The 14,260-nt window shown below is 37.0% G+C and overlaps 1 protein-coding gene across 1 annotated transcript in view; it reads left to right on the forward strand.

Annotated features, from left to right (window-relative positions):
• PLA2R1 (phospholipase A2 receptor 1) overlaps positions 1-14,260 on the forward strand; it is a 100,706-nt gene that overhangs the window by 47,276 nt on the left and 39,170 nt on the right. Inside the window, exon 11 of the mRNA XM_006083223.3 lies at positions 7,817-7,986. Within this exon, the coding sequence (XP_006083285.1) occupies positions 7,817-7,986 (170 nt within the window). The remainder of the gene's footprint in view (positions 1-7,816; positions 7,987-14,260) is intronic.

Raw genomic sequence — 14,260 nt, forward strand, 5'->3', positions numbered from 1 at the left:
CGCCCCCCCCCCCCGCTGCCGGCCTGCTTCCCCTCCAAATGCTCCCCCACCAGCCTGATCACCCCAAACTGCCCCCCCTGCTGGCCTGCTTGCCCCTACCTTCCCTCCCCACTGGCCTGCTCATCCCCAACTATCCCCCCCCGCTGTCCTGATCACCTCCAACTGACCCCCACTGATGGCCTGCTTGCCCCCAACTGGCCCCCTGCTCATTTGCTTACCCCCAATGGCCCCGCCCCCCACCAGCCTGATCACAACTGCCCTCCCCTCTTGGCCTCTAACCGCCTCTACCTCAGCCCGCCACCATGGCTTTGTCCAGAAGAACATCTGGAAGGTCTCCTGGAAAGTCTCCCAGTCTAATTAGCATATTACTCTTTTATTAGTGTAGATACCTATTTTGTGAGAGGCATCATATTGGTAGGTTGTAGCAAATAAAGAAAAGGCGTGGTGTAATCGTGGTGCTACTTGCAGGCCAGCAACTGAAGAAATAGAAAATAGGTATGTAAAACAAGTAAAGAATGTAGGATAACATCATAAATGGATAAACTCAAAGTGACATTACAGATTACCCATAATGCCAAAGTGAGCCAGGGTAAGGCAGGTCTGTTAGAGTTTGAGTGCTCCGTTTTCTAAACACCTTTGGGGACTTTCATACAAATGATTGAAAGTGTTTAGAAAAATACTTCTGTTTTATTTCCCCCAGAGCTGAATATAAGAGTATGCTGTGAATATTTTAAAATTTTTCTTTGATTAACTGTATTCAGTAGCCAATGCTAATGTGGGGTCCAACTCTAAAGCAGAAGTATGGCACAGGTAAGCTTGTTTTTGTCTCAGCCTTGACCTCCGAGGCCCCCCAGGTGACCTTGTGCTACTCAGCCCCCATCCAACCTCCCCACCTCACCACAGGTTCACCCCAGTGAGTCTGTCCCAGGCAGGTAACATACATGTGCACTGCTCTGTAAACATGTCTACATCCAAAGCAGTGACTCCAACGTGGGACATGCAGGGTGAGGGAAGGAAGGGCCTCATACTCCTGAACTTTATTCATTCAGACCCCAATAGGTAAGATATAAAAGCCTACACTGCAGGCTCTTTGAGTGACAATACATGTTTAGATATTTTTCAACAGCAAAATTTGTCTGAGAAGGTTTGGCAATGGAAAGTCCCTCCAGATCCAGGAGTGTCCACTAGCAGCCTGGGTAATCATCTTCTTCTATTACTGATTTCCCTTTGAGTTAAGGCACTCCTGTCACTCACCAGTACCCAAGCTTGTAGTTGCTAATTGATTTTCCACTCTTCTGCACAACTGAGCGACAGGTTTGATAGCCACAATTAGAGCCACCTGCTACAAATTACTTCTTTCTTTTGTTATCCGGTAACTGCTCCTGATCTAGAACTTTTAACACTTTGTGGAATAAGAAGGAAAGAAAAACAGACCCCTATTGCTGAATAACAGAATTTTATTTGCTTGTTAACTGTTACCAAAATTTTTAAAGTCTGGCCACTTTCTTCCCCGATAGAGCATGAATGCAGAGCTTGCGTTCCAAAGTTACCATGGATAATCGCCTAAATGCATGTGTATCTAAATCTTGAATCGATCAGTCATGGAATATTTGGCACAAAATAATCCAAATGCCATTCCATTTTGTGAATTTTGCCAAAAGTGAGAAATCCTGCAATATATCATTTTCTCCTAAGTTTAAATGTGCATTATTTTCAAGCGTATTTACAGCTCTGTTATTTTTCTGCAACCACTTTATGTATCTCCCAGACATATTTACAGTTAACTTTTTTTATTGTGGTAAAATATACATAACGTAAAAGTTATAATTTTAACAATTTTCAAGTGTGCAGTTCAGTGGCATTAACTACAGTCATATTATTGTGCAATCATCACCACCATCCATCTTCAGAACATTTTTATCTTCCCAAACTGAATTCTGTACCCATTAAACAATAACTCTCCATTCTCACTGGCCCCCAGCCTCTGGCTACCACCATCCTATTTCTCTTTCTGAGGTTGACTACCCTAGGTAAGTAGAATCACTCAGTAGTTGTCCTTTTGTGCCTGGCTTATTGCCCTTAGCCTAATATCCTGCAAGTTAATCCTTCTTGGAGCATGTGTTAGAATTTCCTTCCTTTTAAGGCTGAATAATATTCTATAGTAAGGATACACCACATTTTGTTTATCCATTCATCCATCAATAGACATAAGATGCTTTTACCTTTTGGCTATTGTGAATAATGCTGCTGTGAATATGAATGTACAAATATCTTTTAAATCCCTGCTTTCAATTATTTTGGGTAATATACCCAGAAACTGGGTACATTTTGATTCATATGATGAATTGATTTTTAATTTTTTGAGGAACAATTATACTCATTTTTAGCTGCACCATTTCACCATTTTAATTCCTACCAGCAGTGCACAAGGGTTCCAATTCCTTTACATCCTGGCCACGCTTGTTCTTTTCTGTTCTTTTTTTTTTTAATTTAAATTCTTTATTATTGAAAATATTACATATGTCTCCTTTTCCCCCCATTGACCTCTCCCAGCTGCTCCCACCCCCCACCACATGGCCTTGCTTCCTACTGTCTGTGTCCATTGGTATTCTTATATGCATGCATACAAGTCCTTTGGTTAATCTCTTTTCCTCTCCCCACCTCTCCCCTACCTTCCCTCTGAGGTTTGATGGTCTGTTCGATGCTTCTCTGTCTCTATTTTTGTTCATCGACATCTTAATGGGTATGAAGTGGTGTTTCACTGTGATTTTGACTTGCATTTTTGTAATCATGATATTGAGCATCTTCCATGTGCTTATTATCATCTGTATATCTTCTTTAAAGAAATGTCTATTCAAGTCCTTTGCCCATTTTTTTTAATTGTTCTCTGTTACTGAGTTGTAGGATTTCTTTAAATATTCTAGCTAGTAATTCCTCATCAGATACATAATTTGCAAATATTTTTTTCTATTCTATGAGTTGCCTTTTCACTCTGTTGATAGTGCCCTTTGATGTGCAAAAGTTTTTAAGTCCAACTTACCTAGATCTTACTTGTTATCTCTGCATTTGGTGTCATAGCCAAAAAGTCATTGCCAAATGCAGTGTCATGACATTTTCTCATGTTTTCTTCTAAGAGTTTTTTAGTTTTAGCTCTTACATTTAGGTCTTTGATCCACTTTGAATTAATTTTTGTAAATGGTGTAAGATAAGAGTCCAACTTTATTCTTTTGCAAGTGGAAACCTAGTTTCCCCTGAATCCTTGCTGAAAACATTGCCCTTTCCCTTACTGTCTTGGCACCTTTGTCAAAAACCATTTGACCATATACATGAGGGTTTATTTCTGGGTTCTGTATTCTGTTTCATTGGTTTCTATGTCTTTCTTTATGCCAGTACCACACCCTTTTGATTACTGTACTTTTTAAAGTCAGGAAATGTGAGAGCTCCAACTTTGTTCTTCTTTTTATCTTTGTTTTTGCTATTCAGAGTCCCTTGAAATTTTATATGAACTTTAAAATGGAGTTTTCTACTTGTGACATATATATATATATATATATATATATATATATATATATATATATATATATCTTGATAGAGATTACATTCAATCTGTAGATTGCTTTGGGTGGTATGTCTATTTTAAGAATAAGTCTTCCAATTAATGGGATGACTTTCCATCTAATTGTGTCTTCTTTAATTTCCTTCAGCAATATGTTGTAGTTTTCAATGTACAACTCTTTCATCTCCTTGGTTAGGATTATTCCCAAGTATTTCATTCTTTTTGATGCTATTATAAATGGATTTGTTTGTGGTTTTTCTTTTCAGCTTGTTCATTGTTAGTATATAAAAATGCAACTGATTTCTGTGTGTTGACAACTTTACAGAATTTGTTTATTAGTTCTGTTTTTTGTACAATGCAGTTAACTTTCTTTCTAAGCCATATTTTAATTACCCCTTTTTAAATTACACAATAAAAACATTCTCACTGATACAAATTCAAGCAAACCAGAAGAATGTAGACTAAAAAGTGAAAGTGCCCCTTCACCTCTACTATTCTCCCCTCCCAACCAATCCTACTCTGCTCCCCAGAGGTAACTGCCATTAATAGTGTGGTGCTTGCTCCTCTGGGGTTTGTTCTTGTGTATTTTCTACGTCTGTATTTCTCTTCTAGCTTTTTGCAAGAAACAATATTCAAAAACTTAACATTGCTAGTTCTTGAGGAATGCCACCAGAAACTTCTGGCAATAATGATCATGATGTGTGTCTCCCATTTCAAATCTACTGATATTCTATTTCTACTCTTTATTTATATTAGTTCAACAATAGAGTCACTTATTTTAAAATGCCATTTAAAATGTTAATTGTTGTGTTATTGGAAGAAATCGAATTGCAATTACTCAGTTCAAAACTGAGTCCTTTCTAACCCAATCCCATTATGAGGTGTTTGGGGGTTTTTTTGTGTGTGTTTTTTAACTGAAATAGCTCTCTACTGAAGCTACTTCCAATGTATTACTTTTTCAATCTCTTTTTTCAGGTAATATAAATGCAATCATTACAGTATTGTTGTTTTACTAAGTACTGTGTTGTTCACAGACAAGAAACATCTTTTTTTCAGCTACATATCGCTGGCTAACCTGATGAAAATGTAATGTTCAATTAGTGATTTGAGTTAAAAAAAAATACCTCCTTTTGAAGTATATACTTTTGAAATGCAAAATGTTTATTTTTAAATAAAAATATTGGTCAATGTATGCAAAAACTGTGTATTGCTATCTTCAAATCCATTTTTTTTCTTGTGATGAGAACTTTTTTTTTCAAATGCATTTTTAAATTAAAATTTAATGTTTAGCAACATGAGCGACAATTTCCTTAAACTGATGAAAGTTTAAGATATATTTTTCCTGCTTACACTAAAAACACACATTTGATTTCTTAACTTTTTAAAGGATCTGATTGGAAAATTAATTTCTTTCTGATTCTAAGAATTATTTTCCTATAAAATTTGATTTTAGCTGAAACCGGTTTGGCTCAGTGGATAGAGTGTCGGCCTGCGGACTGAAGGGTCCCGGGTTCGATTCCGGTCGGGGGCATGTACCTGGGTTGCGGGCACATCCCCAGTGGGAGATGTGCAGGAGGCAGCTGGTCGATGTTTCTCTCTCATCGATGTTTCTAACTCTCTATCTCTCTCCCTTCCTCTCTGTAAAAAATCAATAAAATATATTTTTTAAAAAATAAATAAATAAAATAAAATAAAATTTGATTTTATAAGTAAGTACACACAAGTTAAATATTTTATCATTTGTGTTGCTTTTATAAGAATAACAAAAAAAATGTTTACTGAATTCCTTAGAGATAACATTTTATCCTGGCTCAATAATAATATAAAACCATGTACATATGGTTATTTTTTGTTCCTTAAATCATGACATTTGCATTAAACAACTTCAGTGAAAACAACCAAAAAGGCCAGATATCATAAAGCCCTGGAATATTTGCAAATGAGGAATTCTAAAACACAAGGCCAGAAAAGTCTTTAAAAGGTCGTCTGCTCTATTACTGGAAAGGTAGAGGTTTTGCAACCCTTTTAGTGTTTGGAGCCACGTAGAGTGGTAAAGATTATAAAACAGTGATGGCGAACCTATGACACGCGTGTCAGAGGTGTCACGCGAACTCATTTTTTTGGTTGATTTTTCTTTGTTAAATGACATTTAAATATATAAAATAAATATCAAAAATATAAATCTTTGTTTTACTATGGTTGCAAATATCAAAAAATTTCTATATGTGACACGGCACCAGAGTTAAGTTAGGGTTTTTCAAAATGCTGACACGCCGAGCTCAAAAGGTTCGCCATCACTGTTATAAAACGTTCTTTTGTTTCTTTACCAGTTGCAAAATAGACACTCAAGAGATTGCATGCTATTATCCAGAGTTAATTTCTTAGAATATATGGCTTAAAAGAAAGATCTATTTGCTGAATTTCTTTATTAACAATGCCATCTTCTAAACTAGACTGAGAAAACTAGAATCCTGTTTTGATTTGAAGGTTCTAGGATTTAATGTATGAGAATTATATGCAACTACTTTTAAAAAATATGCTTGCCAATTAAAAAGCAGAAGGTTTCTATTGTTTTAAGCAATGATAAATGGAGATAAAATAGCAAACCAGAGTGGACTAAATAAATCTACAACCAGCAAGAGATAAAAGCAAAATGTTGTCATGAATAAGGATACTAGCGTCCAAGTTCACAGACAATGTTATTTCTCTCCATTATCTGATAGATGTCATGGTACAAGCTAATGGAAGAACCAGCAATGTCCCTTGGGTTCTTAGAACTGGCATAGTGAATGGTGTCCTGGCCACAGCTTCCATGGTGCAGTGCCTTGCTGGCCTCCTAGCACAGCAGTTTTAGGCACTGGGCATGTTAATGACGTGACTCAATATTTAGCTTCAACCTCCTTCCTTTTGAAGCACCTTTACAAAAGGTTCTGCCCACTGCGATCTGGTTGCAAAAGAACGTTTCTAATTTCAAATGTGTGCTGGTACCTGCAGAAGAAATTTACTAAAGCATGATGAAAATCCATGTGCTCGGCCAAGATGAGGATCATGGACAACTAAGACCTCTAACTGCTGCTAGTGATGTTCATCAGGCAGTTTAAAATGTTACTCCTTTGTGTCATTTCCCTTGCTCCCCTATTCCCTTTGAGACTCCTCTATTCTTTTTTTTTTTTTTTGCTCTTTAGAAGGATGGAACTCCTCTATTCTTAAATGGCCCCATTGCTTTTGCTTCCCTGTGCAAGTTAAGGATGCATGGTCAGGAAAAAACGCAAAATTGGATGAAAAAGTCTAATTTGCTTTCTTGTTAGGTTTCCTGGGTAATTTCATCAGGCCTTTCCTTTCCCACTGACTCAGCAAGTCTGTCCAAAAATCAGCCCTGTTTGAAATGTTTCTTCAGAACGTTATATGTACTGAAAATAAACTTTTCAAGATAGCTTCCAACTTCGCTTAAAATTTCAATGCTGGTTAAATTTTAACACATCTTTCTTTTAGGCAGTCATGTGAAAGCATATAGACAAGTTTCCTAGATTCTGCTTCTGATGCATTTGGGTTGGGTAGGGAGCTTTGCTACCAATCAATGAACACTAACTCATTCAGCTGTTTGGAGGAAATGCTGCTGGCTGCACTTCCTTGGGTTCATTTCTAGGGTTTTAAACTTATCTTCAGTGAATTTGCATATCTGAGCACATTTGAATAAGTCAAGGACTCCACGTACCTGTGAAAAACTGATTTGGGAGACATAAAATTGCTACTCTAATCTCTGTCTCGTTCTCACCAGGCAAGTGTGCAGTGTGGGTGCATGTGAGCTCTGCTGACAGATGCTCACCCAGAAAAGCATACTATCCTTCCTTCTCCCCTCTGTCCACCCCTCATCTCATGCACATTATGGGTTGGGGTGTGCTGCATGGGGTGTGATTGCAAAGTAAGGCACATATTGTACAAAAAAATGTATTATTGCTGGCTTCATGGACTTTACCACCTATACTTCGAAACTGGAGCTAAACTCTAGTCCTTGAAAGAATGAAGCCCTGTCTGTAAGAGTCAAATTCTCCTCATGCATGTATTTCTGGGAATTACACTGACGTTTTGCATTTATGAATGATGTCCAGGGTCTTTGGGTATTTTTCTGCTCCGTGTTCTAAAGAATTCATGAGAAATGTTTATTCTGGTGCCATTCTGTGCACCTTATTACGTTTTAATGGCATTTTTAATTGCCCAGAAACTTACATTATATAACCATTTCCTTTCCCCCTTTTTAAGGTTTGAACAGGCTTTTATTACCAGTCTGATCAGTAGTGTGGTAAAAATAAAGGACAGTTATTTTTGGATAGCTCTCCAAGACCAGAATGACACAGGAGAATATACCTGGAAGACAGCAGGGCAGATGTCTGAGCCGGTGCGGTACACACACTGGAATGCCCATCAGCCTCGTGAGTAGAGGGGACTGCGACACCACTGTTCCCTCCTGTTTCCTTTGCTCCAAATTATTCCTATCCTTTGATCCACCTCCTGTGATTCTTCCTTAATGTTTTCTTAATGCATAAATCAACTAAAACAATTACCACAGGTCCTCAGGGGGTGACATATGGCCAGTCATTTTTAAAAGTCTAATCCATACGAGTCATTTGACGTGATCAAGGTGTAATTCATTGCTCAAGGCCGAATGTGCCTTTATTAGCAGAAGTCCAATTTCTCCCTCTTAAGTTCTGTCCAATCATCCCAGGGGCTTAGTTGAGAATAGTTCCTGATACTTCACAGTGAATAGGCACCGTAAATGCCCACCTGTGGGCGCCTTTCATCAGGTCACAATCACTGCCCTGTGACTTGCTGAAGAAGCTTGACCCATTACTTAGGTAACATTCTTGTTAGTCCATCTCCTCTGTGGACTCTGTGGTATCTTAGCAGGATTCCAGAGTCACAGCTCTCTCAGTTCACTCAGGTGTGCTCAGCTCTGGATCCCAAAGCACGAAACTGTGCCAGGTTAGCCAGTTCCAGAGAAGCTAATGGCTTTAGCCACAATCTACACCCGAACTAGCCCCTGTGGAATAAGCCTAAAGCCATTGTATTAAGCTTAAGTTACCAACCTAGGCTCAACACCTCTTTCTATTAGTGTGAATTCCTATTTGAGTGACTCGGTCCCTTTCTTGCTTATGGATCTGAATCAAGGCTGTTCCAATAGACATAGGCAGTAGGTTATCTCTAGATTTGTATCTGGAGGAAATGGGTTAGCGACTTCAGGTTCTTCCCTGAGGAAAGATAAATACTGTTATAATAATAACTATGATATCAAATATTAGTCAAAGGGCTAAATATACTAAAGATGGAGATTATCAGAATGGATCAAAAAAATACTCAACTATATGTTGTCTACAAGAAACCCATTTTAAATATAAAGGCACATATATTAGAAGTAAAAGGGTAAAGAAATGCTAACATTAATCAGAAAAGGCAGAAATAGCTGTATTAATTTCAGACAGAACAGATTTCAGAACAAGGAAAGTTTTCAGTGATAAAAGGGACATTACATAATGATAAAAGAGTCGGTACTCTAAGACAAAACAATCTTTAATGTGTTTCCACCTAACAACCGAGTGACAAAATACAGGAGGGAAAACTGATAGAACTGCAAGGAGAAATAGATAAACCTATTATTATAGTCAGAGACTTTAACACTCCTCTACGAGAAATGGACAGATCCAGCAGGCAGAAAATCAGTAAGGACCAAGTTGAACTCAACAGCACCATCAATCAACTATATATAATTGACATCTATAGATTATAACATACAGCAACAGCAGATTACACATTCTCCTCAAACTCACATGGAACATTCACCAAGACATACCACATTTGGGCCATAAAACACCCCTTTCCAACTTTAAAAAGAATAGAAATCATACACTTTTTGCTCTCAGATCACAGTGGAATTAAAGTAGACATCAATAGCAGAAAGATAGCTGGAAAATCTCCAAATACTTGGAGATTAAATTGTACACTTCTAAATAACACATGGGTCAAAAAAACCAATTTTAAGAGAAATTTTAAAATATTTTAAACTAAGTGAAAATGAAAATACAATTTATTAAAATTTGTGAGGTGCAGAGAAAACAGTGTATAGAGCAGTGGTTCTCAACCTTCCTAATGCCGCAACCCTTTAATACAGTTCCTCATATTGTGGTGACCCCCAATTTCATTGTTACAAATTGAACATAATTAAAGCGTAGTGATTAATCACAAAAACAATATGTAATTATATATGTGTTTTCCGATGGTCTTAGGCGACCCCTGTGAAAGGGTCGTTCGAACCCCAAAGGGGTCGCTACCCACAGGTTGAGAACCACTGGTGTAGAGGGAAATTTAGCATTGAGTGCATATATTAGAAAAGAAAGATCAAAGCAATAATCTAAACTTTCACTTTAGGAAACTAGAAAAAAGAAGAGCAAATTAAATGCAAAGTATTCAGGAAAAAAGAATTACAGCTTAATCAATGGCATTGAAACTAGAAAATCAGTAAAACCAAAAGCTGATTCTTTGAAAATATTAATGAAATTGAGAAGCCCCTAATCAGGCTCACTAAATAAGAAGAGAGATGACACAAATATTATAAATAAAAGAGGGGACATGACTACAGATTCCATGGACATTAAAAAGGTAATAAGAAATATTATATACAACTTAGACCTTATACCCTTTACAGAAATTAACTCAAACTGGATTATAGACCTAAATACAACATGCAAAGCTATAACACTTCCAGAGGAAAGCAAATAAAAAAAAACCTAGATGACCTTGGGTATGCAAAGACTTTTTAGATACAACAACAAAGTCACAATGCATGAAATAAATAATTGATGAGCTGGACTTCATTAAAACTAAAAATTTCTGTTTGATAAAAATAATATCAAGAAAATGAGAATACAAGCCACACACTGGGAGAAAGTATTTGCTGAAACCACATTTGATAAAAGACTGTTATCCAAAATATAGAAGGAACTCTTAAAACTCAACAAGAAAATAAAGAACCCAATTTAAAAATGGACAAAAGGCCTAAGTTAAAGAAGATAATATAGATAGCAAGTAAGCATATGAAAATGTTTAACATATGTCATTAGGAAATTGCAAATCAAAACAATGATATATCACTGCACACCTATTAGAAGGACCAAAATCCAAAACACTGACCACACAAAATGCTGATGAGGATGTGGAGCAACAGGAATATCTCACACATTGCTGGTGGGAATGCAAAATGGTTCAGCCACTTTCCTTTTATTTTTGCATATGTTTTATTTTTTAAATTTATCTTTTTTGTTTAAAGTATTATAGATGTCCCTCTTTTTCCCCAGTAACCCCCTTCACCCCTCCACCCATCCCCAGGCCTTCACCAAACTATTGTCTGTGCCCGTGGGTTATGCATATATGCATATAAGCTCTTTGGTTAATCTCTTTCCCACCCCCCAACCCCTACCACTTCCCTCTGAGATTCATTAGTCTGTTCCATGGTACAGCCACTTTTGAAGAGTTTGTCAGTTTCTTACAGAACTAAACGTACTCTTACTATATGATTCAGCAATCACACTCCTTGGTATTTACCCAAATGAACTGGAAACAGGCTCACACTAAAAACAACACATGGATTGCCAAAACTGATAAGCAAGCAAGACATCCTTCAGTAGGCGAGTGGATAATTAAACTGTGGTACGTCCAGACAATGGCATGCTATTCAGTGCTAAAAAGAAATGAGCTATCAAGCAATGAAAAGAAATGAAGGAAACTTAAATGCATATTGCTAAGGGGGAAAAGCCAATCTGAAAAGGCTACATACTGTGTGATTTCAACCATATGACATTCTGGAAAAGGCAAAACTATAGGACCATTAAAAGATGAGTGGTTGCCAGGGGTTAGTGGGAAGGGTCAGATGGTGGACATATGTCTTTATATTTTTGTTCAGACCCATAGAATGTTCAACACCAAGAGTGAACCCTGATTTAAACTGTGGACTTTGGGTGGTAATGGTGTGTCAATATAGGTTTATGGATTTTAACAGGTATACCATTGTGGTATGGGATGTCAATAGGGGGTGGTTTGTGTATGTGGGGGTAGGGGACATAAATAAAGTTGTACTTGCCACTGTTTTCCTGTGAACTTAAAATACTCTCAAATATATAGCTTATTATTGTTTTATAAAACTTTACTTCTTAAAGATGTATGCCAGATGAAGTTAAGACAAGATGTTTTTGAGTGTGTACGCATCAGTTTAGAAAATTTGTATAGTAACTGGTGACTTTGCATAGCTCTAAACAAGAAACATCCCAGTCCACTTAATAAACAACCTTCTCATTCTACAGACCTATGAATAGTATTAAAATACAGAGATTAATAAAGTTCCATGTCATACTTTTACTGAAGAAAAAAAAAGCTCGGGTATCATTTCTAATATACTTTGGAATTTAAGAATGTCTATACCTGTCAAAATAAATTAATACATTTTGAGTAGACAAAATTCTTGGTTTTTAATGTTACCTTCCTTGGGGCATATTTGGATGTCTAAAAGCTGGAACTGAAGCAGAGCTCCTTGTCATTCATGAGTTTCTGCTATAATTTGAGTGGCACTACTTTTTTTCTCTTTTCCCTGAAGCAAAAATAATACCATGATGCTCAGTTTGGCAGCTCCTGCTGATTGACACTGAGTAAATTGTCTCTGAATAAGATGAAAATGTAAATCCTTTTTGGAAGAAAATAGCAATATAAGAGCCCCTGTGTTTCTTTTTTTCTTTTAAATTGCAACTCGCAGAAACACCATCCTAAATAATTTTTCCTTCCTGTCACACACACACACACACACACACACACACACACACACTCCTTAGCTTACTCCCCATGTCAAAATCTTAATCCAGCCCAGACTTACTATATAAATTGACCCCTGAATAGGAAGCCTGCAGCCTTTCTATAAACCCAACCAAGATTCTCTCCTATGTCAGATTATCAAAATAGTTGATCTGTAGTGGAATCACAGTTGTGCCACTTTTTTCAACTTTGCGCCATGTTCTCCATGTAGTATAATGACCACCATATACCCATCACCCGGTGTCATCAGCTCTCAACTCATGGTCCATCTTGTTTCACCTATATCCCCACCCACTCCTCCCACTTCCCATATTGTTTCATAACAAATCTTGGGTGTTATATTGTTTCATCCATAAATATTTTAGTATTATCTCTAAAAGATAAAGACTTCTTTTAAAAAAAATGAATATCCTAACAGGATTGGCTCGGTGGATAGAGCGTCGGCCTGCGGACTGAAGGGTCCCAGGTTCGATTCCAGTCAAGGGCATGTACCTTGGTTGCAGGCACATCCCCGGTAGGAGGTGTGCAGGAGGCAGCTGATCGATGTTTCTCTCTCATTGATGTTTCTAACTCTCTATCCCTCTCCCTTCCTCTCTGTAAAAAATCAATAAAATATATTTTTTAAAAAATAAAAAAATGAATATAATACAATTATCATACCTAAAAGTAATTAACTACAATTCATAACAAATCTTCAGTGTTCAAATTTCTAAATGACCCATAAATATTATATAATGTATTTTACAGTTTGTTTGAATTGGGATTCTGGAAACTTTCACACATTCCAATTGGTTGATAAGTCTCCTAAAATCCCTTTTAATCTCTAGGTTTCCCTCTTCCTTGGCCCTGCCTCTTACTTTTGTATTTATTGATGCCTAGATCCATTGATCCATGAAGGGTTTTTTCATTGGTAGCTGGGGGAGGAAATACAGTTTTATAAAGGTGTCATTTCTTTCAATCAATATTTTTGTTACTTTGTGACACAGTTTTCACAAGAAAGACAGAATAAATGCTTAATTCCTTCCCTTTACTAGTTTTTTAAATGATTATTTGTTTATAAGCATCCTGCAACAGTGATTAGTTTTTTCATTGATTTCTGAGAGGAAGGGAGAGGGAGAGTGATAGAAACATCAATGATGAGCGAGAATCATTGATCGGCTGCCTCCTGCATGCCCCACACTGGGATCGAGCCCGCAACCCAGGCATGTGCCCTTGACTATTATCAAACCCAGGACCCTTCAGTCCACAGGCCAATGATCTATCCATTGCTATCTGGTCTGACAAGATGTAGATTGCTGATCTGGATCTAGAAACATCCATTTCATCAAGGAACCCTGGTTCATCTTAATGGGAAATGGTATTATTTCAGTACCACAATCCACCCATAGGAGTGCTCACTGCTTGTTGGTTTGTGATGAAATAATTCTCAAGTTCAAACTGATATTTTCAACTTGAATTCAGGACTACAAGGGTTTTTGATTAACCTGTTTTATGTATGCATTTTTTTTCTTTCATGCCAAAATTCCCTGTTCTCAAAGCACTAGGAAATTCTGAGGTTTTTATTAAAACAATCAACAGCAACAAAGAAACTCTGTGGTAGTTGGTATTTTGAGAGAAGTAACTATTCAGAAAACAGTTTTGAGCCTTATTAACTAGTGCCATTAATTAAAGGGAAAATGACAAATAGGGCCTTTCTCATTTAGGGGGATGCTAATGCATTGAAACTAAAATGGAGTTTGGACTTTGATTAAAGATTCAATGTAAATGGAGGCTGCTCAATAGTGAAAGAAAACAAATAAGTCCATACTAGCTAGGACATTCAAAAATGCTTTCCCAAGTTACATAGAGTTTCAT

Source organism: Myotis lucifugus, unplaced genomic scaffold, assembly GCF_000147115.1.
Source record: "Myotis lucifugus unplaced genomic scaffold, Myoluc2.0 scaffold_5, whole genome shotgun sequence".
In the NCBI taxonomy this organism is placed as follows: domain Eukaryota; kingdom Metazoa; phylum Chordata; class Mammalia; order Chiroptera; family Vespertilionidae; genus Myotis; species Myotis lucifugus.